Genomic DNA, 25,492 nt, shown 5'->3' on the forward strand with positions numbered 1-25,492 from the left:
CAGCATTCCCTTTTGGCTTCCGGGCCTTAATGTGATCTACTGTTGGTCGCACCAAACCTTTCCATGTCACACATTCTAGCCATCTTGACGTTTGCTTTAAGTTTTGTTAGATTCGCCTTCTGTAGGTCACCTCCTATCCAAAAATTCCTCTGTGTAATAAACAGATGTTGGTCACAATATCGTTCTGGATCTCCTTTGTATTTAGGGGCGGAGGGGTCGGGGATCGTATTATCGAAGCAGGGAAAATTTTAGATGATGGTGATTCTGTAGTCAAGTTTCCTCGCACTTGATTGCTCTCCATTCAACATAGTTATAAAGCTCACATGTATTTTTGCTAAAAAAAAAAAAAAAAAAACACGTGAAATCAGATCAGTCACACAATGATGTGTGTGTGGGTTTATTATTATTATTTTTCTTCCTTTATTTCTGAATTTTGTAACGTAAGAGAAATCGCGAATTCCCGGAACGTGTTTGAATCCGTTCTTTTTCTGGGAAATACGCAGTCCTTGTTTTTCTTTTTTTATCGGTGAAAACAATTTGAAAAATATCTGTTACTGATGTTTCACTAAGCTCAGCTATCCACCTAGTGGGCAGATGGAATACAATGACGTGAAATGGTTGTATAACAACAATATGTAAGCGACAATGCAGTATTTCATTGTAAAACTGGATTTTCTTAAGCTAAACAAAGGTTATGAATCTCAAGCGACTAGATTTTTATTCATACCGGTGTATAGTTAATCTCTTACATTTTGATTAGTCTAAAATTCTTGTAATCTTTGATATAGGCATTTCTACTGCGCTATTATTCGCTATTTAAAATGTCATTTCACTTAAATAAAAAAAAAAAAAACAGGGTCCTAAAAAATTAAAAATCCTTGAGGAACCTTAGTCAGAAATGACCTGTTGATCTTTATCATTCAGACATACTTCGCCATGGCAACCCTACTTTGAATTCTGAAAGTTCACCAGTTAAGAGACAGGTTATTAACTTCATAAATATCGTGATCTGAATTATTATGTTGCTTCACACCTGTTCTAGTTCGAGCCCAGAAATGATCATCTTTTATGATAAGTTTGGAAGACCAATTTCATTCATCACCATTCTTTAGTTTGTCTCAGAGAAAATTTAATCTAATTAATACGTCGTAAAATGTACTTCCCTTATATTTATGCAGGCGAATAATGTTTTGTTAAAAGTATTAACGAATGCTATTGATCCTGCCGTGATATTTTTTTTTCTTTTTCCACCCCCTTTTTTTTTCAATATTTGGATATTCGATACTGGAATTCCATCAGAGTTCGTTTGGTGTTTGTGATGATGAAACATTTGAAATGTCCACCCAGTATAGAGTGCCGATTCATATTTCATTTAGTGACAAAGCGAGAATTAAAGAATTGTATTGACAGAGCTCTCCTGTGTCAACCGGTCGTTCAGGTTTTCTCGCTGGAACGTGTGGGACGCTCGGAATTTGTCATGAACCGGGAGATGTTGACGCTTGCATGACGTACTGTGTGCAGCCAGAGTGGAATTAAGAGGCATTATCGTGGGATATTTTACATCCAATTAAAATTTTTTTTTAAAAAGTTGCCTTAGTTTGGTCTAGTTTACAGTTATTAAAAAGAAAGGTTAAATTGATGTGTTCTTTTCCACCAGGTATAAACCTGAATTAAGTTGGGTTCGATGTCTCCAATAAAAAACCAGTAATGTTAGGATGGTTTTAACTTTTAAATGAAGGAAATTAATTATATTAGTAAGCTTCTGTAGGACGTGGCCTATCTGAAAGCTTATTTTTTTGTATGATTACTTCTAGCACAATAAAAAGCCCTTTGTTGGCTGACTCGGTTGAGCTTCAGACTGTCACTCGATGGGCCGGAGTTCAATTCCCGCGGCCGGCTGATGAAGAGTTAGAGGAATTTATTTCTGGTGATAGAAATTAATTTCTCGCTATAATGTGATTCGGATTCCACAATAAGCTGTAGGTCCCGTTGCTAAGTAACCAATTGGTTCTTAGCCACGTAAAATAAGTGTAATCCTTCGGGCCAGCCCTAGGAGAGCTGTTAATCAGCTCAGTGGTCTGATAAAACTAAGGTATACTTAACTTAACACAATAAAAAACCATTATTCATTACGACTTCAAAGTCATAACAATATCCGCCATTTAAACAGTATAGTATGTGGTCCAGCTACTAGTTCATTATTACGTAATAAAAATACCCTGTATATTCTTACATTTACAGATTTTTGTCCTTATTACTTTTCCTTAGAGTTTATTAAACGTCCGCCTTATCTCCAAACAAATCATTAACCCGATAGCCAAGGTTTGGACGAATCGCTATCACCCAATTAGCTAATGGGTGATAAGGGGAGCCTTTTTAGCCTCAGTCAAGCTACTGGTCGGTAGTTGGTTCTCCAAGGTTGGACAGAGGTTTCTTTGAAGTTTGCAAAAGATGGCAACTAGTCGTCCAGTAGAAATTTTTTTAAATTTCGGGATTTAATCGACAGCATGTTTTTTTTTTTTTTTTTTTTTTTTTTTTTAGGGAAAGTCGCCAACCGATCATACCTCTAGTGTGACTTTGGCTTCATTTCTGTGTGGTAATGAAGAGGCTACAGTTGATTTGAATGAAGGAAACTCGACGAACTAGTGTTATCAGTTATCATAAAAAGTGTATCTTGAAGCATCTCTCTCTCTCTCTCTCTCTCTCTCTCTCTCTCTCTCTCTCTCTCTCTCTCTCTCTCTCATATTATAACTGCTATATATCTTAAATTGTGTTTTGTTCATTCTGCTTCGAACCCCGTAAAATATTTCTTTGTTTTGTCTCTTATCACTTTGTAGTGTCTTCTAGAAGTGATCAGTGAAAGGCGATACATCTCAGTCAACGTTGTTCCAAACTCTTGACTCTTCATATCATGAGGAACAGAATTAATAATGTTTACAGCTAAGTAATAAATTTTACAGGATATTTATTGATCTCTTTAATCATCATCAGCTTCATCCTCAAAAGAGTTTATTCGTCAGATTGTCCCCCAAACGTGATCAAACTTATAATGGGTACTCTAAAATCTATTTTATTTTGGGCACTTTTTGTCCGATTTCACAATTGTTCTGGGTCTATATTTATGCCATTTATCCGTTTTTTCTCTCTCTCTCTCTCTCTTCTCCTTGGCTTCGTCTTGATTCACCAATTTTGATTTTATTTCATTTGTAAATATGAAATTAAATATTTTATTTCATTTGTAAATATGAAATTAAATATTTTATTTCATTTGTGAATATGAAATTAAATATTTTATTTCATTTGTAAATATGAAATTAAATATTTTATTTCATTTGTAAATATGAAATTAAATATTTTATTTCATTTGTAAATATGAAATTAAATATTTTATTTCATTTGTAAATATGAAATTAAATATTTTACTCCATTTGTAAATATGAAATTAGATATTCGTCATTAAATTCCTTCTTTCTCTAGGGATGACAGAGCTCATGTTTACACTATAGCTTAAGTCTCTAAAGTTTACTTCAGAGTTATGATATTTATTTACAGAATTCCAGCTTCAATGACAAAATACTCTTGCATCAAGTACCCCTTTTTTATTTTTACCCGGAGCTGATAATCAGCTTTTTATGTGCAAATTTGATTTTTTGGGTCTCTCCATACGACAGGTTAGAGTGCGTTTAATCCTCTGTAGTCACCCTATCGCAAAGATAATGTATGCAAATCATCTAATACTATAAGGCGATGTGGAAGGTATTCAGAACAGATTTTATCTTCTTGCAAAATAGAAGGAGAGAGAGGCAAACAACGTTGTATGAATCAAAAGGATCCGATCCATGAATAGAAACACTCAGATTAGTAGAGCAGGATTTTTTTAAGTTGTAAAAACATGTTGCCTGAAAAGTTCAATATGTAGTCGTACCACTTTTACACAGTTAATCATTTTTGTACTGAGTGTGTGTGTGTGTGTGTGTGTGTGTGTGTGTGTTGTGTGTGTGTGTGTGTATGTGTATCATCTCAAAGCACAAGGTTATCTATATATATATATATATATATATAATATACATATACACTATCAGATGAAAAAGTATTATTCACTCACTGTCAACCTGCCATTATCATTATTATCGTTATAATTATCTTCAGCGTCGTGCGGTACAAGGGCCTTAATGATTTTCGACCGCTCATGTCGTTCGTGTGCTTTCACTTCCACAAATAGCCACACAGAATTAAATGCCTTCTGTAATAAACAAAGATCATCGTACTGTTATGCTAATTATTCTCACCGTACAATATTCTACCTTTACATTTACTTAAATTCTTATTTCAAGCTCTGTCTTCCTACGTTTAATGCCGTTGGTGCAAAGAGATTGATATAACATAAATCACTGTTAATTTCATATTTCAAAGCGAGCTTTGTCAGGTTAATCAGCCATGCGAAATGGCTGCGAACAGTTCTAATTAAGTGAAGGATTATTCTGCTGTTAATCATTACTCAAAATATTGTTTAACTGATTGATTGAATAAGTATATTGATAATAAAGCATCTCAAGTGTCCTCTATTGTACTGTAAACCTCTTGACGTGCTGGTAAAAGAAAATTATAATAGTATTTTATTTTATCATTACTATTTTAGCTGAGTGCTTTACGATGGAAAGGTTATTTCAGCTTTCTTCGGACTTCATTAAAATGAAAGAATTATTAATTGTTAACAAGTATTGCTATAGGTCGATTTTGATAATATACTGACAGACAGTTCAGATACGATTTATAGTGATCATTCTTAAATAGATATTATTAGACAGCCCAGATACTGTTCACGGTGATCATTCTTATATGAAATAGGATTGTTATTAAAATCAATCTTTCTGATAATCAGTATTTAGAAAAATGAACGGTAAAATAAATCTTTCAGAGAAGAGGTCCAGATCGTCCATTTTTTAAATCCCTTAATCGAGGTTGCCTACAACAAAAAAAAAAGGAAGGGGAACTCTATAATAGAGTTATTATTTATATGAAAAGGAAACTACAACTTTAGCAAGAGCAATTTGGCAGTGACGTCTGATAGTGAACTTGCTCTCGCCCAGAAGTGTCGGACGTGAAGAAGGAAGGACGCGGGCAATTAAGCAGTCCGTTCATCCTTTTTCGCCCCTTCCTAATCCTGCCTGCGAATTTCTTCCTCATTCAAAGGCCTTTATGACTCAAGACACATCAGTTTGCCACCATTAACGACTCTTCCTCGCTCGCTCTCTTATTCCTGACACGGTGTCCTATTTCTCTCTCTCAGAAGAAGAAGAAGAAGAAGAAGAAGAAGAAGAAGAAGAAGAAGACTACTGGCCTCTTTAGCCGAGCTCCCCTGGAATACATATATATATATGGCCTCCCTCCAGGAAGGCCGCGGCCGTAATTAGGAGAGATTTTCGGGGCTCGTAATTCTTTTCTCTCCCTCGGATTATCTTCCTTCTTACCTTTACCTCTCTGTTGATTACTTTCTTTGCCTAACTCACATCATCAGAGGTGGGAATTGCCCTTTGTCCGTCGGTGGTGAGTCGAAGTAACGGGCGGTGGAGTGACGTGTCTCGATAGCTCCCCCTTGTTTCCAGGGGTTCTCAGGAGGCCTCTGGGAACTGGAGACTCTTACTGGCGCCCGTAACTGTGTTTAGCAGGATAAAGTCACACGAGTTTTTGGTCTGGAGTAGACATTTCTTCTACTTCCTCCTCCTCCTCCTCCTCCTCCTCCTCCTCCTCCTCCTCCTCCTCCTCCTCCTCCTCCTCCTCCTCCTCCTCCTCCTCCTCCTTCTCCTCCTCCTCCTCCTCCTCCTCTTCTTCTTCTTCTTCTGTTTGGGTTGCTATCTAGACAAGGACGTGTATATACTATCAACAGGTTACTTGCGATGGTGATTAGGATTTTCGCTTGACAACAGTCAAAACCTTTATAACTTTATTCATTTTTTATTTATATTTTTAAAATATTTATGTTCTTTCACTGAAAAGTCCTGTTTGTAACATTACTAATTATCAAACATTAGCATATGCGTTGATGTTTTTATATCGCTTCTAATTTTGGTACTCTTAGATGTCAGTGTTTCATAACGTCATCGCCCCATGTATGATGCCTAGACTACATAAATAAATTAACCATCAGTTAATCAGTATTAAGGCTTTCCAGTTAGCATATTTTACAGTATTGACGTTAACTCATTATATCTCAGGTTATTTTTGCCCTGATGTAAGAATTTGGACATAATATATTGAATGCAACTGACAGAAAGGCAAAAGGTAAACAGGCCCATGGGAATTTCTCATTGGACCTTATTTCAGTTCAGTACATGAGCCAATTTTTTCATCAGATTCAAAGTAAAGCCTTCGTATGAAATGGAACCATTTGCAATTCGTAAAATAATGGCTTCAATGAGAAACGGACACACGTCCTTCCCTAGCCCTGAAACCTAATCCTAATGCCAATATTTGACCAGTGATAAGCCTAAGAAGGGTCCCTTTTTGCCCCCTTGTTTGCCAAATCTGTTTCGTAAAGTATTTTTGGATTTTTTGTGTCAGGGTACTGTCCACGTATGGCAAAGTCGAGAAGGGCAGCAGTCGTATGAGCGTAATCAATTGAATGGAACTTGATTGTCTTATGGACTTTGTTTGTGATTCACGATGAATGGTCTATCTACCAGTTGTTCGTGATAGACGTGGGTCGTTGTTAGCTAAATGATTTAATTATCATTAATAGTAGTAGTTTTTGTTATATGATGTTACTGCCAAGATAATACCGAATTGGCAAACCCAAAAACAAACGCTGAGAGAATACGAGAAATAGAAAAAATCCTGACGTATATATACATTTCATCTATTTTTGACAGGAATGTAATCTCCTGTTTAGTGGCAAGATAATGAAATCCTTCACAGATGAGTACTTTCCAGTATTATTCGAGAACAAGAAATTAGATAAACTAGAATATTGTCATTTTGCATAGCAAGATACGTTTTGTGCTATAAAAGGTATGAATCCAAGCATACGTAATGTGGTATCAAAAATTAAAGTTTTTCCTAATTGCATGCATGAAAAAGACGAGTGGTGTGGTGTTTGACACAATGCTGAAGACCTTCCAGTGTAGATTTGTGAAGCATTTGACATTGTGGAAGCTTTCTGCCAAGGGACTCCTTCTTGATTTAGCAGTTATAAAGGATAGGTAGAGGAGTGAATCATAAATTCATGTATCGTTTCATGCGAATGGCATTTAGACGATAATTGACTTAAACTGATACTAATTTGCAGGAATATGTTTCGAAACAAAAATAATCGCATGTACACTTCGCAATATCATTCTGCTTAACGATCACCGCAAAGAGCTAACAGAAACAGAAGCGCTGATTTCATTGTTAATGAAATCCACAACGATTATGGAAAATGTGGCCGTGAAGCGTTTATGAACCTGAAGGTTTTTGCACATCTTACAGTTTCGGTTAAGATTAAGGGGATATCTTATTCTCTGAATGAGCAAACGAACTTGGGCGCTCATTTAGATACACCAGGGTTGCTAAACGCCCGATTCTCAGAAATTTAAGGTAATTGACATATGAAGTAATGAAGGACAGGCGATGAGGATAGGATATAGAGCTCTGAGTTTGAAAGAAATTGATTCGTGCGAGGATGTGAGGGAGATGGAGTGGTTTTGGGAAAACAGGGGACAACCCCTTAGTGATCTGGCTTCTTTTTAAAGTTGGATGGGGCCACTCAGCCAGAGACTGCTGGTTCAGAGTCTTGATAGGAAGATAGTATCTACGAACAATGCCATTAACTTTAAAAGAAATTATATATATTATATATTTATATATATATATATATATATATATATATATATATATATATATATATATATATATTGTGTTTGTGTGTATGTGTTTGTATGTATGCATGTAAAATGATCTCCAAAGAACATTGATTTCCAGGGCAACTCTCTATTGCTTTTTGGGTACATCTTTTGGATTATAAATTCAGGCTTCATCGTCGTGGAAGTACATTCTTTGTAAGACTGCGTGCTGCTTGTTTTTGATAACATGCGTAGGAAATTCCCTGTCATTTGCATCAGACGCTGATGTGATGCCCAAAATATTTCACAGCCGGGGTCTTAGAGTTTTGAAAAGTTACTCATAAAATAAAATCTAAGGTGATATCAACACACATTTCACTTAATCTCGATACTGACCTTTGTTGATTGATGTCTGTAAATAAGATGCGTTGTATGCGACGCATGACAAACCGATAGAAAGCAACAGGAGCAAATGACAGCATAAACCGTGACCCAAAGTAAAGAGGGGGCGGTTCCCTTCATGCTGTCGATTTTTCCTGATTCGTTGTAACCTTCTTTCAGTCGGTAACGGATATTTCCTCTTGACTGTATGGTCCTCATTCGTTTGTCATTGTACCACTCCTTCTTATTCTGGTTTCTCCTTCTTCCCTTTTCAGCCTCTCAGCAGATTCGTTTTAAAGGGATCTATTGTTTCTGATAACTGTGCCAAGATATCCAAATGTGCCAACATCACTGAGGGGCTGACTTCCCTATGTTATACCTTATACTCTTGGATGTTCCGGCCCCACAACATCTGATTTAGAAACATTGATTTTAAGTTCGACGCCGCTTGCCATTTGTTTCAGTCTGTCATCCAGTGCTTGTATATCTTGTATATTTCTACGCAGTAATATTATATCACAAACGCAATCAAGATCTACCAAATTCACATCGTCAAATCAGTTTCTCTCTCTCTCTCTCTCTCTTCTCCCAACAGTCCCGCGCATAACGAAATCCGTAAATACCGCAAAATGAAGATGAGGTAATGCAAGTCCTTTCAATACATCGCTTCAGACATTAAATGCAGGAGGAAGCTGACCATCGACACTCGAACTCCTTGATGCATTGTATATTCGATTAAGGATGCGTATTTTTTCTGAATCTTCCAAAACATTTTCCTGTTAACACTACTATCAAAAATGCTTTTGGTAACTGAGTCCTGCCAGCGTATCTCCTAGTTTTAGATCAAGAAATTGTTTTAATAGGAGAAGAAATTTGGCACCACTCCAATTTTCACAATTCCTGTAATCTCCCTTCTTTAAAAATTTCATGCTTATTCACTTGGCTTATCTTCAGTGTTCTATATATTTCGAAGTAGCTTCTTGAATATTTGAGGCGTACTTAAGTCACCTTTGCCATTCTATCATGAGCAGATGTTTTCCATTTCTTGACATTCTTTTACAGTACTTTCAGTTTCAGAGAGAGAGAGAGAGAGAGAGAGAGAGAGAGAGAGAGAGGTGCACTTTAGGTAATTCAAGATGATTTTGTTTAAGATGGTCTTTGGATGACCACACAAAATCAATTTGATTCTGTATAGGTTATTGCAAAGGAGCCACATGCACAATTCAGGATGAGTAATATTATTGTTTCCTCCTCCTCCTCCTCCTCCTCCTCCTCCTCCTCCTCCTCCTCCTCCTCCTCCTCCTCCTCCTCCTCCTCCTCCTCCTCCTCCTCCTCCTCCTCCCTTTTCCATTATTAGGACATTATGTCCTATGGTTACCGTCCTTACGAATTTATTCTCTTTTTTTTTCTTAGAACATTGATTATCTCCAGTTGGCTTCTTCACTAATTTATTCTTTTTTCTCCCTCTCTCTTTTACCCCAAAACAGAGACCGATCCGCCCACACCGGCGCCCACAAGCCCACCTTCCTATTTGGACAAACTCTTCAAAGGTGAGAGACCTAATGTTTTGTTCATATATCATATTTCATTAAGTTTCTAAATACATGATGGTTTCCATAATGGTTTGAAATGGCTCAGTAAAGAATTACTCTACTCCAGGAAGCTTTATCACAGCACTTGCTTTAAAAATAGCCCAGTAAAGAAGTACTTTACTCCAGACAAGCTTTATCACAGTACTTGCTTTAAAAATGGCTCAGTAAAGAAGTACTTTACTCCGGAGAAGCTTTAACACAGCACTTGCTTTAAGAATGGCTCAGTAAAGAAGTACTTCTCCAGAGAAGCTTTATCACAGCACTTGCTTTAAAAATGGCTCAGTAAAGAAGTACTGTACTCCAGAGAAGCTTTATCACAGCACTTGCTTTAAAAATGGCTCAGTAAAGAAGTACTTTACTCCAGAGAAGCTTTATCACAGCACTTGCTTTAAAAACGTTAAAGAAATGTTTTTCTAAACCCGCTGCCTCTCCAATGATCGCTTTAATCGTATCGTTACATTCATCAGGTTTTTTTTTTAGCATATACAATGTTCTTCCTTCCTTTACAAATTAGGTTAGTTGGTTTATCTGAATTATGAGACCCGGGTAGACAATAATAATCCAACCCCTCCCCTCCTCCACCATGTGTAATCGCTTTGAATTATATCGCATCTGAGATTTGGCTGGAATGTGGTTTCCTTCAGGTAGCTTTCATTGGTCTATTTACTCTTTAGCCTTCTGGTTTTGTCATTATTCATCATTCCTGTTTTTTTTTTTTTTTTTACTTTGTCGTTATCTTTTTCATTGATAGTAAATAGTTATCATTTAATTTATTTTCGGAGATTTACTATTTTCCACAAGACGTAAATTGCCGTTTGGGCCTTAAATAACGAAGCGTTTTTCTCTTTATTAACTTTTGTCATATTTGGCGATGTGCACATGAGTACGATGAGTCCATGATGAGTCTGCATACTATATAAAATTCCACTTCTTAATCAAAAGTGATGAATCTACGGAAAGTATAAAATTCCACTTCTTATTCATAAGTAAGATAAGTCAGTTATGAGTCTACGGATTACATAAAATTCCACTTCTTATTCATAATTAAGATGAGTCAATGATGAGTCTGCAGACTGTATAAAATTTCACTTCTTATTCATAAGTAAGATGAGTCAGTGATGAGTCTAAGGATTACATAAACTTCCACTTCTTATTCATAAGTAAGATGAGTTAGTGATGAGTCTGCAGACTATAAAATTCCACTTCTTATAAGTAAGATGAGTCAATGGTGAGTCTGCAGACTGCATAAAATTCCATTTCTAATTCATAAGTAAGAAGAGTCAATGATGAGTCTACGGACTAATAAAATTCTACTTCTTATTCATCAGTAAGATGAGTCAGTGATGAGTCTACGGACTATATAAAATTCCACTTCTTATTCATTAGTAAGATGAGTCTACGAATTATATAAAATTCCACTTCTTATTCATAAGTAAGATGAGTCAGTGATGAGCCTACGGACTATATAAAATTCCACTTCTTATTCATCAGTAAGATGAGTCAGTGATGAGCCTACGAACTATATAAAATTCCACTCCTTATTCATAAGTAAGATGAGTCAGTGATGAATCTGCGTTCTATATAAAATTCCACTTCTCATCCACAAACGCCGGGCCTACGGACTAATGGCGAGACGGAACCTTAATTGCAGACATTTCTAAAATTCCACTTCTTATCCACAAATGACAAGTCTACATACTAATGGCGAGACGGAACCTCCATTCCAGACATCCACTTCAAAACGAACAGTATCTCGGGGAAGGGCGAGGACGACAAACTCTTCGGCGGCCACTTCGAGGAAGGACCCGACAGGGAGTACTCGGCCATCGGGAACCAGATCGAGGAGGAGCCCGACCCCTTCCTCATCGGAGGGGGCGAAGGGGGCAGGACAGGGAGCTCCCACATGGAGGACAGGGTGAGGACGGAGGAGGAGAGTCGGCTGGAGAGAGGGAGGACCCCAGACGAGGAACAGGGACAATATTACACCAATATGTTCAACGATTCCCCAGCAGCGGGTAGGTGTGGAGTCGCCCGGGTTTCTTCTTTGCTTTTGGGGAGAGAGAGAGAGAGAGAGAGAGAGAGAGAGAGAGAGAGAGAGAGAGAGAATTCCCATGTGAAGAAAAAAGATAATACTGGGAGTGAGAATGCATCAGTTGATAAAGGAAATCAGAAAAATGAGAGAGAGAGAGAGAGAGAGAGAGAGAGAGAGAGAGAGAGAGAGAGAGAGAGAGAGAGAGAGATTCAGTAGAAGAATTTGAAGGCAATGAGAGAGGGAAAGATGAAAAAAGTGAGTAAAAGGAGAGAAGCGAATGAAATGAGGAAGTGAGGAAAACGTTACATACATACGGACAGATGGTTTGCATTGGTTGGTGAAAGAAGTGAGGGAGTGAGAGAGAGAGAGAGAGAGAGAGAGAGAGAGAATGCGTTGGTTCGTGAAGGAAGTGAGGAAAATAAAAGAGAAATAAAAGACTTCCACAGGTGAACAAAGTAAGAAAGAGTAGAGCAGGAGTTGACAAAGAATGTGCCATTAGTGAAGTTATTAAGAGAGAGAGAGAGAGAGATGTGGCTTTGTTATTGAAGGAGGTTAAGAAAATGGATGATAAAAAGAAATAGAAAGTAGAAAAAGAGAAAGTGTAGGTTGGCGAAGGAAGTGAGAAAGCGGATGAAAGCGAATGCCTTCGTTTCTTTTTAAAGTGAGATTAGCAGAAAGATATTATCTAAAAGTGACCTCATTGCATGTGTGTGTGTGTGTGTGTGAGAGAGAGAGAGAGAGAGAGAGAGAGAGAGAGAGAGAGAGAGAGAGAGAGAGACTTGAGTCTAATCAAAGGAATTCCAGGGCCCCTTACTAATCGCAGAAGATATCTCTTCCTTTGTTCGACAAACTTTTATTATTTTCATTGTAGTCCATTCAGCTCTGGTGCGTGCCTTTAAATGGCCCTTTTCTCTCTTCAGTTGGTTGAATGTATTTATTTCCTTCGTTTATTTAAAGTTTCTGAATGCAAAATAAAAAAAAGGTTTCGACCCCTGGAGGGAGTTTGCCAAAATAATCCTCTTAGTAATAAACAGGACCTTGGCAAAAAGAATTGCTTCATGTGATGTTTTTAAGAATAGTTCGCACACTGATAAAATTAAAAGCTATGTAGTGTCTGTCGCTCTGCAGACTGAACCACAACTTTATGAAACTTCATTTTTCTCTTAAAAAGTCATTTAGTTTAAAATGATTTGAATACTCACCTGAGTTGTAAGGGATTGTCCACTCAGGTGAATTATGAGTCGGAAAGAAGTTTTGAATCCATATGAGCATACCTTTGTTATAGATCAGTCAAAAACAAATATTTTAAGACTTAGTATGAAGGCAAGAACAGAAAACATTAGTAGGGTTATAAAATCTATAATAATGAATCCTTAAGTCTATTTCTGACCACTAGAAGAAAGGAAATCAGTCATTAAAACACTTGTAATATGAGCATTTTGCAGATATTTTTATATATCTTTTTGGATTCACATTTACCGCTTATAGATGATAGGTGTTATCAGTTGCCTGTGGAGGAACGTTATCATGCGATTTAATATAACTATAAATATTAAATTATATTAAATAATACCCCTGTCAGTAAAAGAGAATTAATAGAAGAGCATAGTCACAATTTCCATCTTTCTTCTCAGAGTTTCAGCCTTTAGAATAAGAGGAGAGTCAGAATATTATAGAATAGTTTGTATTGCAATAGTAAACCCACTTGTGCATCAGCATTCAGTAAGAATAATTTTATATGTAAACATATGTTTGTGTGTTTGTGTTTGTGTTTGTGCGTGTGTGTTTAGAAGAAAATCTGTCTCCTATCGTAACAAAATCAGTAACAAGAAATTGCATTGCAATTCAGGCTATCCATTTGAGATATCTGCCTGCGACACTACTTAGAGAAAAAGTCCTTTCATTTATTTGCTTTTGAACAAAGTGGTTTTGTTAAATTAATATCGATGTGTCATATTTTTATAGTATTTTGTAAGGAAAATGCTTATTGGTAGATGTGCTATTGCCTCCATTTTTGCGTGTTTTGATCATTCTGTTCTGAAGGACAGTACCATTAAATATATCTGAAATTCATTTCCTTTTCCTCTTATTTATGCCCTTAAGAGGTAAATAGTTTCTTACTGAGTTTACCATCAGTTGTGTTATATTTTCATCCCGGCATAAAAAGAATCTCACATTTATATTTAACGATAATCTTCTTTTCTGTTTCAGCTCACCCTTCCAGCGTATGGCCACTACACCTTCTCTTAACAGTGGGACTGATTCAACCTCTTCATCTGCTCTTGTGATGGAGAGGAACCTGTCGCCTCTTCCTCTCCCACCTCCTACTCCTCCTCCTCCTCCTACTATTCCTTCTCCTCCTCCTCCTCCCCCTTGTCCGCTGAATGTCCGAATTGCAAAAATAAAAAAAAATCTTTGACTTTTATTTTTCCGAAAAGACAAAAAAAGAATGAGCTCAATGAAACTTAGTCTCGTGAGTGTGTGTGTGTGTGTGGTCGTGTACGTGTGTTTGTGGAACCAACAGCAGTCGACAGATGCCTTGTTCAGAGTGAATCGGACGTCATTTTCTCGGTTTTATTAGAGTTGTTGATGCTCATTTGTTCGTATTCACTTTTCTCGGCTTCGTTTTATTTTGATCAAGTAGCGTTTACTGATATTTTTTTTTCAAATCGTTCATATTTTTCTGAATTAGACACTGCTTTGTCACCTAGCCTCTCTCTCTCTCTCTCTCTCTCTCTCTCTCTCTCTCTCTCTCTCTCTCTCTCTCTCTCTCTCTCGTGCTTTCCTATAATTCCTATTATTTCGTGATTGCGATAAGTGTCCTATAAAAATTCGTCGTGCCGCGCTTTCTGCTATAGCGAATGAGAATTTCCACGAGTCCTCACACTTTGAAAAGAAGGTCTGACAACGTAAACACTCCACGAATGATTCATATCAAAAGTCCCAACTGAAGAGTGCTTAGAACGTTTCCGTTTTGGTGTGCTGTAAAATACAAGTGTAAATACCACAATGTGGCAACTCTACTAAGCGCAGGTGCCAATGTCTGAATTTTTTTTTTTTTTCCCCGATAAAAGAGGATTGCAATGTAGGCTTACGGTACTTCAAAAGAGTCAGATACTGGTTTCTTCCTTAAGCATATCCTAAGAGTAACAGTTTCTGTTCTGTGTAGATAAATGCTTTGAATATAAATATACTATAATCCATTAGATTTGTACTGTACATAATGTAACCGGTTCGTTTGTCTTCTGTAAATAATGAATATTTACTAAAAAACTGTAAGGTGTTCTCACGCAGGCACTCTGTGGAGGAAATCGAACTATAAGTAGATATTATATACCGCTTCTGTGAAAAAGGTGTCGTCATTGTTTTTTCCTTTTTTTTTCTGAAAGCATTTTGGCCGGAAGGGCAACAGGAGAATGATATGCGCTGGCTTCTTCTTCACCAATTGTAAATTAGAATACTTTTTAGTTTTCATTTTTGTTATAATTTTTTTTTAAATTGCATTCACTTTTAGTAGAGTCTCGACGGAGCTTTTTCGTTAATATTAACGTGCTCTGAAGTATTTCTTACGAAATAAGTCTCGAAAAGTTTTGATACTTATGTATAAAATAGTCAGTAGTCTTTTTAAATAGTTATCTTCGTAATTTTGTAAAAATCTTCGTTATTTTTCGGAATTCCTATTTTTACCCCCGAAAAATTCTAAACCAGTTGTTAGTTTATTCATAAAAAGACAATCCCTTTTTTATTTAGAGTGCTTCGTGTTTTTAGTAATCTTTCTTCTTTGAAAAAAGTAACAACCTTTTCGTTGCTTAAAAGAAACGGTCACCTTTCTATTAAAAAAAGTACTCATTTTATTTTATTTTTTTTTTTTTTTTTTTTTTTTTTTTTTTGCTTAAAAGTCATCCACCTGTTTTGTTTGAAAAAATGTCACTTTGTTTTTTTTTTTAAATGTTCATCTTTCTCTCGTTAAAAGTCATCCTTTGTGTTTAAAGAATCTTTTTTTTTTTTTTTTTTGTAGATAACATGCGTTGTTCTATAACTGTTCTTACTAAATTTGCGAATCGAATGAAGAACGCCAAAACTGTTTTGAAACTAAATTTTTTTTATGAGGTGCAAACTTTTACTGTCGTTTATTTTTTTTTTTTTATAACAGATCAGCATCGAATCTTGAACTTTAAAAAAAAAAATAAACGCATTTAAGAAATCCTAACACAGTTTCGGAGCGTCGTGTTCCGTATTTAGCGCGTTCTACAGTTGTTTTCTTATATTCAATTTTCTATAAAGAAAATAATCCGACAACTCTTATATGTTTTATTAATCAGTGGCCCCGGTTTCACCTTTAATCTCTGTTCAAGAAATGAACTTTTGAAAAATATATCACAAGTGTTTCTCCTGTGAGATCCCACGTGAATAATGGGTCAAAATCCCCGAAAGATTGACCTTTACTGCTGTTTTGGCCCACTGACCTTCTCGTATATAGTTGTCGGTTGAGTCGCGTATCCAACCTGTATCAGGAGATATGTCGGCATACAATGTTTATTCACTTTCCTATTGACCCTGAACTTCCATCATCAGAATCTTGTTTTTTGGTAATTAGGATTAATTTAATTTTATGTCTTTTAGATTATATCGAAGAAGAATAAAGATAGTACAAGATATTTTAGGAAAAGTGTAAACTAAATTCGTTTTGAATGACGGATTCTGTGTATTCTAGGCTAATATCGTGACACGTTTATTGCAAGTTTTATAAGTTCATTTGTTACGATGGAGGTAATCCAATCAAACAACTAAAACTGAATGAGATTATTATCGCTTTAAAGATTTTTTCTTTTCGTAAAAAGTAAAAACGACATTTATTTCGGATCCTCGTTAAATGTCATCTTCCTCTCCTCTTCAGCTGTTCATCACCTGTTCTTCGGAGGTGGAATAATAAATTACAAAAGTCTTCAGTCATTGTTTTTAGTCTTTCCAGTGTCCTTTTTTCAATCTCTCCCCGTTTTCTTTTAAGAGTACGTTTTCTATGCCGTAGTTCTCTTTTGGAGAATAAGAATTTAAGCCCTCAGCTATTGTTCGTTTACTTTAATCCCTTGTAGCTTTCGACGGGTTGTAAAAACTTCTCCGATTTATAACCAGCTGGTGTGGAAGAAGCACAAGCAAGGCAGCCAATCATATATTTAAAAGGTAATCGATAGAATATTTTAGATCATAGAGTAGGATCTAAAATGCTTTAGAAATGGTAAGTGCTTCGATATTCGTCAACATGGCGTTTTGTAATCTTAATTATGATAAAATGCGATCTCATGCTCAGAGTTACTACTGATTTACTTCGTTTTGTGTTCTAAGTTTTTCCTTATGAAAAATATCTACGAAACATTATTTCACGTAGTTTTGTTAGATCTCAGAGACCCTTAAAAAGGTTTTAATAGTTATTTTTCATGCGGAATGTAGATCTCATACACACTTCTTGAGTTGATATATTGAACAATAGTTCAAAAGTTTTGTGAATAGTATTTATGTAATGAGTGTTATGTGTTGAAGATGAGCAATTTTCTAAGTAAATCTTGTAAAATTGACTTGTGTATTCAATACCCTATTAAAAAATATACTATTTACGTATGTGTATATATATATATATGTGTGTGTGTGTGTGTGTGTGCATATGTATTAATATATATATATATATATATATATATATATATATATATATATATATATATATATATATATATATATATATATATATATATATATATATATATATATAATATATATATATATATATATTAATTTGATATCTCCTTCATTAAACCTTGGAAATTAAGTACACTTAAGGGGAATTATAATTGATAAGTGCACCTAGCCCAGCCAAGGTTCGAACCTGGGCCTTTTGTTAAGATACAGTGGTAAAGGGTAGACTTTAGCCAACTAATCTGCTGTTTTTTGTTGCATCTAAACTGGAGGCCCAGGTTCGAATCCTGGCCCGGCAGTTGCACTCAAAAACAAAGTTTTAAGGAAAATAACAGCAGGCTGAGGGTAAGATAGAGGTTGAAACGAGAACGGAAAGAGAAATTGCTGAAGTTCCAAAAATAGATGAGATAACGATGAAAGGGAGATGGGGATGGCTTAGACATGTCCTTGACGCCAAACCAGTATTGTATTTTGTCAGCTAGGCTCCTGTGTGCACCAGAAATAATGCAAAACGTAGTTGAATAAAATCTATGAAATGGTAGGATGGGTATTTGTGGAAGTGAAGCTTAGGAAAAACATGCATGGCACAATTTCACAGAGGCCATAGCTTTGAGTTGGAGCTGATGATGATAATGATGGTGATGAGATATAGCAATAAGATAATACTATAGCTTGAATGATAAGAGCAGTCGATTTTCTTAAGGGCGCTGGGGGCAATTGACGACTCTAAGAGGTAGGGCAAGTGAAGGATGTAATGATAAGAGCCAGGCCAATTCATTGCAAGCTCTGTGAAGAACCTTACAGGAATAGGACCTTAGCCAGATACTCTGCCATTCTCTGAAGGTTTGAGAGCAAAGAAGATTGAGGACAGGACGATTAGAGATACTGGAATCACCTGAGAGAAGTAATTACTGTTTAGTTAAATGCAATGGTTGTGGGTTGTTCACCAAGAGAGGAAATCAAAGACCCACCAAGAAAGACAGGAAGTGGAAAGTCAGAATTACATAAGTTTGTATTTGCAAAGGACCAGAATGTTTCAAGTAGAAGCAGAAATTAGGACATCAGATTTTTTTTTTTTTTGTAACAGAAATCTCCAGCTTTCAAAGTGGAAAGGTTTTAGCAATTCTTATTAGATTTGTGAAAAGAATGAACAGCAGCAGGAGAGGCTAGAAATGACCCATATGCATGCTGTCTGGACCAGATTCACAAGGAGTAGGAGCTGTCAAAACAAAGGTTTGAAGGTTCGAAGTTTAGAACAGAAAAGGGTACATACGCCTCAGTAAAGGTTAGAAGTTTATAACAGAAAAGGGTACATACGCCTCAGTAATCAAAGAAAATGAAGTTCGGGCTACAACTAAGAAAGCTAAAAGTCCATCATAGAAAATCAAGATTGATAGCCATCCTAATCTTTTCAAATTAATCTTGTCTAATGGGAATTCGTGAGTGAGAGGTAAGGTTGAAGAAGTAGACATAGGAAAGAGATCTAAATTTACAAGATAGGGAAACAGTTTTTACGAATAGTAGGAATGATGTGAGACAAAGATCAAAAGCTTTTTTTGTCCGGTCATGATGATGAGGAACACGCGAAGAGAGGGGGAGAATTTGTCCCATTCTTTTTATAAGAGAAAAGGTAACGGCCTCATCCGCCCCCCAACCACCAAATCAGTATATAAAGTAATATAAGAAATCTTGCAAAACCTTGAGAGCCATTTTTTATTTTTTTCATAAAATAAGTAGTTATTCTAGTTTATTATTCAGTAAGTCACACAAAGGAACCATTCACAAAATCTGTGTAAATCATTTTGCATGTTTATAGGTAGGCTGCATCTGTGATTTCATGCACTGAAGAATAAATGTTCTCCCAGCATGTTTTCTTTACTGAAAGCTTTTTAAATAAAATCAAGAAAAATACCAAAGCAAAATTACTCATTTTCATTAAAAAAAAAAAAACATGGAAACATTCAAATTTTTAAAATGAAGTGTTTTGATAAACAAACAAATAAAGAATGCTCCGAATTTTCTTTGGCGCAATCGAGTTTTCTGTACATCGTATAATCAACGCCACCCAAAGTAGTTCTATCTTTCGGTGGTCTCTGTATAATGCTGTATGAGCCGCGACCCATAAAACTTTAAGCACGGCCAGGTGGTGGCCTATGATATATCGTTGCCAGAAGCACGATTATGGCTAACTTTATTCTTAAATAAAATAAAAACTACTAAGGCTAGAGGCCTACATTTGCTATGTTTGATGACTGGATGGTGGATGATCAACATACCAATTTGCAACCCCCTAGCTTCAGTAGTTTTTAAGATCTGAGGGTGGACAGAAAAAAGTGCGGACGGACAGACAAAGCCGGCACAAAAGTTTTCTTTTCGGAAAACTAAAACTAGAAGAAATTATTCCCATAAGTTTCAGTTTCATACGGAACACCAGAGGGGGATGGGACCAGCAAACGAATTTTTGCCCTGTGAATCAGTGGAACTGATTCGTGTAGAATCTACTGATCACATCCGACAGGGCTTTATTATTGGCCACAGTAACCTCAAAATTTTTAGATTTGATCATATTTTTGGATATGCTTTCCACTTAAAGCCTTGAAGTCTGAAATAGGAAATAAATGAAGGGCCTTTCTTTCCCAGTTGGAATTCAAGTACTTGCTCACAAGGAGAATGAAAGTCGGTTCTAACTCACTCTAGAAGGAAGTTCAAAGCACATACTCATTTGTCGACTTGAGATATTTTACCTAAAATGAGCTGAAATAAACGCATCTGGCCATGGTGACACAATGTTAAGTTTTTTTTAGTTTTCAGTAAAAGAAAACTATTGAGATGGCTTTGTCTGTCCAACCACGCTTTTTCTGTCCGCCCTCAGATCTTAAAAACTACTGAGGCTAGAGGGCTGCAAATTGGTATGTTGATCATCCACCCTCCAATCATCAAACATACCAAATTGCAGCCCTCTAGCCTCAGCAGTTTTTATTTTATTTAAGGTCAAGGTTAGCCATGGATCGTGCGTCTGGCAGCGCTTTCCGGAGGCGTCGCCGGCGCGCCTTCACCTGACCGCATCTGGGGAGCAACTGAGCACTGCTGAGAATTTCATACAGCATTATACGACGTACAGAAAACTCGATTGCACCGAAGAAACTTCGACGTATTTTTTACTTGTTTTTATAGGTTAAGAAGTACAGGATCCAGCGATCACATCGACTAGAACTATGTTCTCTCTGATAGCCACAACGATCGCTCAACTACTCGATTTCCAAATCCAAAATAGGGAATAAATAAAAAAAAAAACTACTGTGGGATTAATTTCACTAACCAAAAACATTTCAGAATTGTTGCCACTGTGAGGATGGGTTTATTCTGGCTCTTGCAAAACTGCATCTGAATGTGACTGATATGTGACCATATATATTTAAATAACTTTTTCTACTGGATAGCGCCAGCGTTTTGCTGCCTGTGAATGCGTGATGGAATCGCACCTGGGAAAGGAATTCCTTCATTTGTGTATTACTTAAGATTTGAGTGTTATGAGTTCAAAAGCATATAAAAAATATTAGGAAGGTAAAAGGACATTGTGGCCATTTAAATGCAAAGTTCTGATTAATTGGACTAATAAATTCAGTCTACCTCAGTTTATAGATAAAACATCATTACGTGACCATAGCGAGGATGACTTTATTAGCTAAAGTTTATCTGATTTCGACTTATGTCTGTTTGAGCTGAAACATATTTTTACCCCTTTAGTTAGAATAGTTGGTTAGTACTAACCACTTTCTTCAAGAGGTTAGAGAGTTTTTGTTCGAATCCCAAGAAACTGGGAATGCATGGTGAATAGCCAGCATAAGCCGAACGAGTGAGTCAATGAGGTGAAAATGTGTGAGTCAATGAGGTGAAAATGTCCCGACAAAAGTCGTGTTGCCGAATTTATCATCTCCTCATTACAGATAATTAGTAATATACGCTTTTTTTTATAAGTAAGCGTATCTTTTATTGGGTTAATTCATTCTTTGTTAGGTGGAATGGAGGAGTCAAAGATGAAAGGTCAACCTAAGGTTAATTAAACTGCCTTCCCGGGTCTTGTCAAGCTAGTCATCATGGGATCAGGATTAGATTTATAGATTTTGGGTATACATGCCAAGCACTGGGGCAACTAAGGCCATTCAGCGCTGAAATGGAAATTGACAGTGAAGGGGTTTGAAAGAAGGAAAGCCTCGCAGTTGCACTGTGAATCAGTTGTTAGGAGAGGGTGGACAGTAAAATGGCAGAAAGAGAATATGAACGGAGGTACAGTAAAAGGAATGAAAGAGGCTGCAGCTAGGGGCCGAAGGGATGCTGCAAAGAACCTTAAGTAATGCCTACATTGTACCGCATGAGGTGCACTGACGGCACTAAACCCCTACGGGGTCATGGGATGAGGGTTGGTGGAACTGAGGAAGTCATCTGTGCTATTTAGGTGACAAATTGAGAGGTCATCCATTGGATATCTTGTGTGTAGTCCCTTAAATTTTGCCAGTGGAGCAAGAAATGGAAAAATGGTGGTAACTCAGTTATTTTCTCCCAATACCTGTTGGAATTTGGTGCAACGTCAGATTTTCTTAAAAACGTTCATTGTACTTTACAGAACATGGGTCATGTAGCTGCCATTGTAATGAGTAAGAGATCGCTAATTGCTTGAGTCGTGACAATAAATTGACTAATGTTAGCACACTTAAGTTTGCTAAGGGGTTTAATTTCCTTATATCACTGTATTTTGTATGATTAGGAATCTAATCATAATGAGTGGTTAAACTGATATTAATAACTGCACATGTTGAAAAAATGCGTTTAGCTAGGAAGGCACCTCCCTTATTTTTATGTGTTCTGACTACATTTTTTATGCACTGGTGTGTTAGAGCTATCCTTTATGAATGCAAAGTGCATGTTTGTGGCTTGGTTGATCTGAAGAGCATATTTGGAATCAGTGTATATTTTTATATCTGCAGGAGGGAGCAAACAACTCTAGCTGCTAGGAAATTTTCTGCAATTACTTCAGTAAGCACAAGAGGCGGTGGACTAAAGGGAGTTGGGGATTTGTAAATTGAGTGAGGGTTAACTGCCGGTAATGCTGCTAGCTTTCCACCAAGCCGACTCTTCTCAAAGGATTTAGTATATTGCCTTGATGAGTCTGTCAAGAATCCCATTCCCCGATGCAGGTTAAAGCAAAACTATAGTCTTAAATTTCCTATATAAAACATTGGATACTCCATAGTTCACCTTACAATAAATCTCCAGTCTGCATTTCAATTATTACTACCAGTTAAGAAGCCGGAGATACGGGTTTTATGAATAAGAAATAATCAATGAACGTATTTTGCATGCTTTCATATCATTTTTGCCGTCATACATGCTTAAAAATGTTCTGTAAGTCTAATTACTATAAATGACTTAAGCATTATAAATAAAACGTATGGGAGAGAATTATACGAAAGTCTTAAGCATCAAAACGTTTTACCTCGATAAAAATGCCATTTTTACATTGTCCTTTGAATAACCTTTACAATAAAATGTCAGCAAAATAGCTTTGTCTCTCTCTTCTTCTCTCCTATATCCTTTAGATTATTAAAATGTCATGTATCGTGAACTATGGAATATCCACTGTGTTTTATAGTGAAGGTTCCCAATGCCTTCTCACACGTTTTATGCACAAGAGAGAGAGAGAGAGAGAGAGAGAGAGAGAGGGTGGGGTGTAGGCTGAGTTAGGCCCCATAAAATGGCCTTTTTTGGTGGCGGTCTACTTTCAAGGATTCAGATTTCTTTTCTCTATCCACAAGATATTGGAACAACTACACCCGGCCCCCTTCTCTCTCTCTCTCTCTCTCTCTTTCTTTCTCGCGCGCGCGCCAAATAAAAGAAGGCAAATTTGATTTGAAATGTGATAATCACAGGACTAAAATAAAAAAAAGAAATTTGGTTCCTGTGAATGTGGCTGCTTTTATGAACCGCATCAAATAGTTTTCAATATTCATATTTCATCAACTTAAACGCAAGCTTCCGTAATGCAGAGAGAGAGAGAGAGAGAGAGAGAGAGAGAGAGAGAGAGAGAGAGAGAGAGAGAGAACGTAGATGTCAATGTAATTGAGAAGTGAGAAGAGGATATAAGGAGAAAATAGCCGACATATAGATCAAAAGACAGGGTGATAGAAGGAATAGTTGAGGAGTATATAAAGTGACTGTCTAGGATATAAGAGGTAATTAAGAGGTTGAAGAATGGAAGGACATCGGGAAGTGAATTAATTGCAAGACGATATTACGAACACCAGTAAATGAGTAGGGTAGCGTTTGGAAAAGGAGAAAGACTAGAGCAAATGTGAGGAATGAATGAATATGAGGCTGAACAGAGACCTAAAAGATGCAGCAATTAATGTTAATATGGTTTGTGAAAGAATTGAAGTTGATTTGTGTGAGCATTTGTGAATGATATTAGATGACATGTGAGTTGCAGATTAGGTGAAGCACAGACTATAGCAGGGTGTGTGTAAATGATTTACAAGAGATTTGGAGTGTCTAGAGAAGCCAAGATTGGAATGTACGAAGGGATTGATGAGCCAACACTCCTTATAGAAGTGTGAAGTGTGGATATTGAATGTAGATAAAAAAAATAGAAAGTTGTTGAGATGAACTGCTTGTTTAGTATACAGGTCGTAAGAAAGATTGAAGGGGTAAGAAGATAGAGTCTTTGTATGGAGCTTCAACGTGCTACTGATGATCTCCTGTGTAAAAGTATATAGTGGCTAATTGTATGGAAGTTTTCAGCACAGTGGGTTCATCCACAGATGAGTAAAGTATAAATGTGATGTGACTGTTGTGTTGTCTATTTTTCTCTGAAGTCAACTCCTTTCGGGGAAACAAGTTTTACTTTTATATATATATATATATATATATATATATATATATATATATATATATATATATATATATATATATATATATATATATATATATATATATATATATATATATATGTATGGTGTGTCTCAGTGTAGTTCGTCATCATCAGGAAAGCAGGTGCATTTGTGTGGTTCGTCTCCTGAAAAGTATCGAGTTTCCTGTATCTCAAGTACAGAACAAACCCCGACAGCCATGTTCTCTAATTGTTATTGATTTATTTGCCTGACTCACCCGCCCATCACACCATTTTCTTTGCCGAGTCAACACGGCGGAGTCCAAGTGTGTCTTAGCCACTGGGCAAACAGTGCCTGTCCGAAACACTGTGGTCCAGATTTTAACAGAAGATTCTTTCCGGAAGCTGCTGGGGGAGAGAATTGTGCTTTGTAATAACGCTACTGGATGCAGTAGACATGATATTCAGATTTTTTAGTTTTTGTAAAAGAAAACTATTGTGATGGCTTTGTCTGTCAGTCCTTACTTTTTCTGTCCGCCCTCAGATCTTAAAAACTACTGAGGCTAGAGGGCTGCAAATTGATAAGTTGATCATCCACCCCCCAAATATTAAACATACCAAATTACAACCCTTTAGCCTCAGTAGTTATTATTTTATTTAAGGTTAAAGTTAGCCATAATCGTACTTCTGGCACCGCCATAGGTACCAACAACACGTGCCATCACCGGACCGAGACTGAGTTTCATGGGCTGCGGCTAAGAATTTCATGGGCCATGGCTAAGGCCACCACTGGACCGTGGCTGAGTTTCATGGTCCGTGGCTGTACAGAAAACTCGATTGCGCCGAAGAAACTTCGGCGCATTTTTTACTTGTTTCTTTTGATTTTGTTCTGAAATTGTAGCACAGAAAATTTCCAATTTAACCAATTTTATTTTTGTTACCTTAAGGTCTTTTTGTCAATAAGTTTTTGGCTGTCAGAGTGTTAATGGAATCCCTTAAATTACTCTGGCACCCAACATATCTGACACCCAGCATATCTCACATACTGTAGAGTGACCCTTATGCGTTGAATTGCCACCATACTTTGAGTAAGGTA

The 25,492-nt window shown here is 36.6% G+C and overlaps 1 protein-coding gene across 2 annotated transcripts in view; it reads left to right on the forward strand.

Moving 5' to 3' along the window:
• Positions 1 to 17,398, forward strand: part of LOC136832583 (lachesin-like) — a 578,121-nt gene extending 560,723 nt beyond the window's left edge. Inside the window, exons 9-11 of one of the 2 annotated variants that reach the window (XM_067093660.1) lie at positions 9,689 to 9,751; positions 11,521 to 11,808; positions 14,037 to 17,398. In XM_067093660.1, coding sequence (XP_066949761.1) covers positions 9,689 to 9,751; positions 11,521 to 11,808; positions 14,037 to 14,113 — 428 coding nt within the window. In that variant the 3' untranslated portion in view covers positions 14,114 to 17,398. The remainder of the gene's footprint in view (positions 1 to 9,688; positions 9,752 to 11,520; positions 11,809 to 14,036) is intronic. The other variant, XM_067093659.1, reaches the window with a different exon arrangement.
• The last annotated feature ends 8,094 nt before the right edge of the window (positions 17,399 to 25,492 follow it).

Source organism: Macrobrachium rosenbergii, chromosome 50 (assembly GCF_040412425.1).
Source record: "Macrobrachium rosenbergii isolate ZJJX-2024 chromosome 50, ASM4041242v1, whole genome shotgun sequence".
NCBI lineage: Eukaryota > Metazoa > Arthropoda > Malacostraca > Decapoda > Palaemonidae > Macrobrachium > Macrobrachium rosenbergii.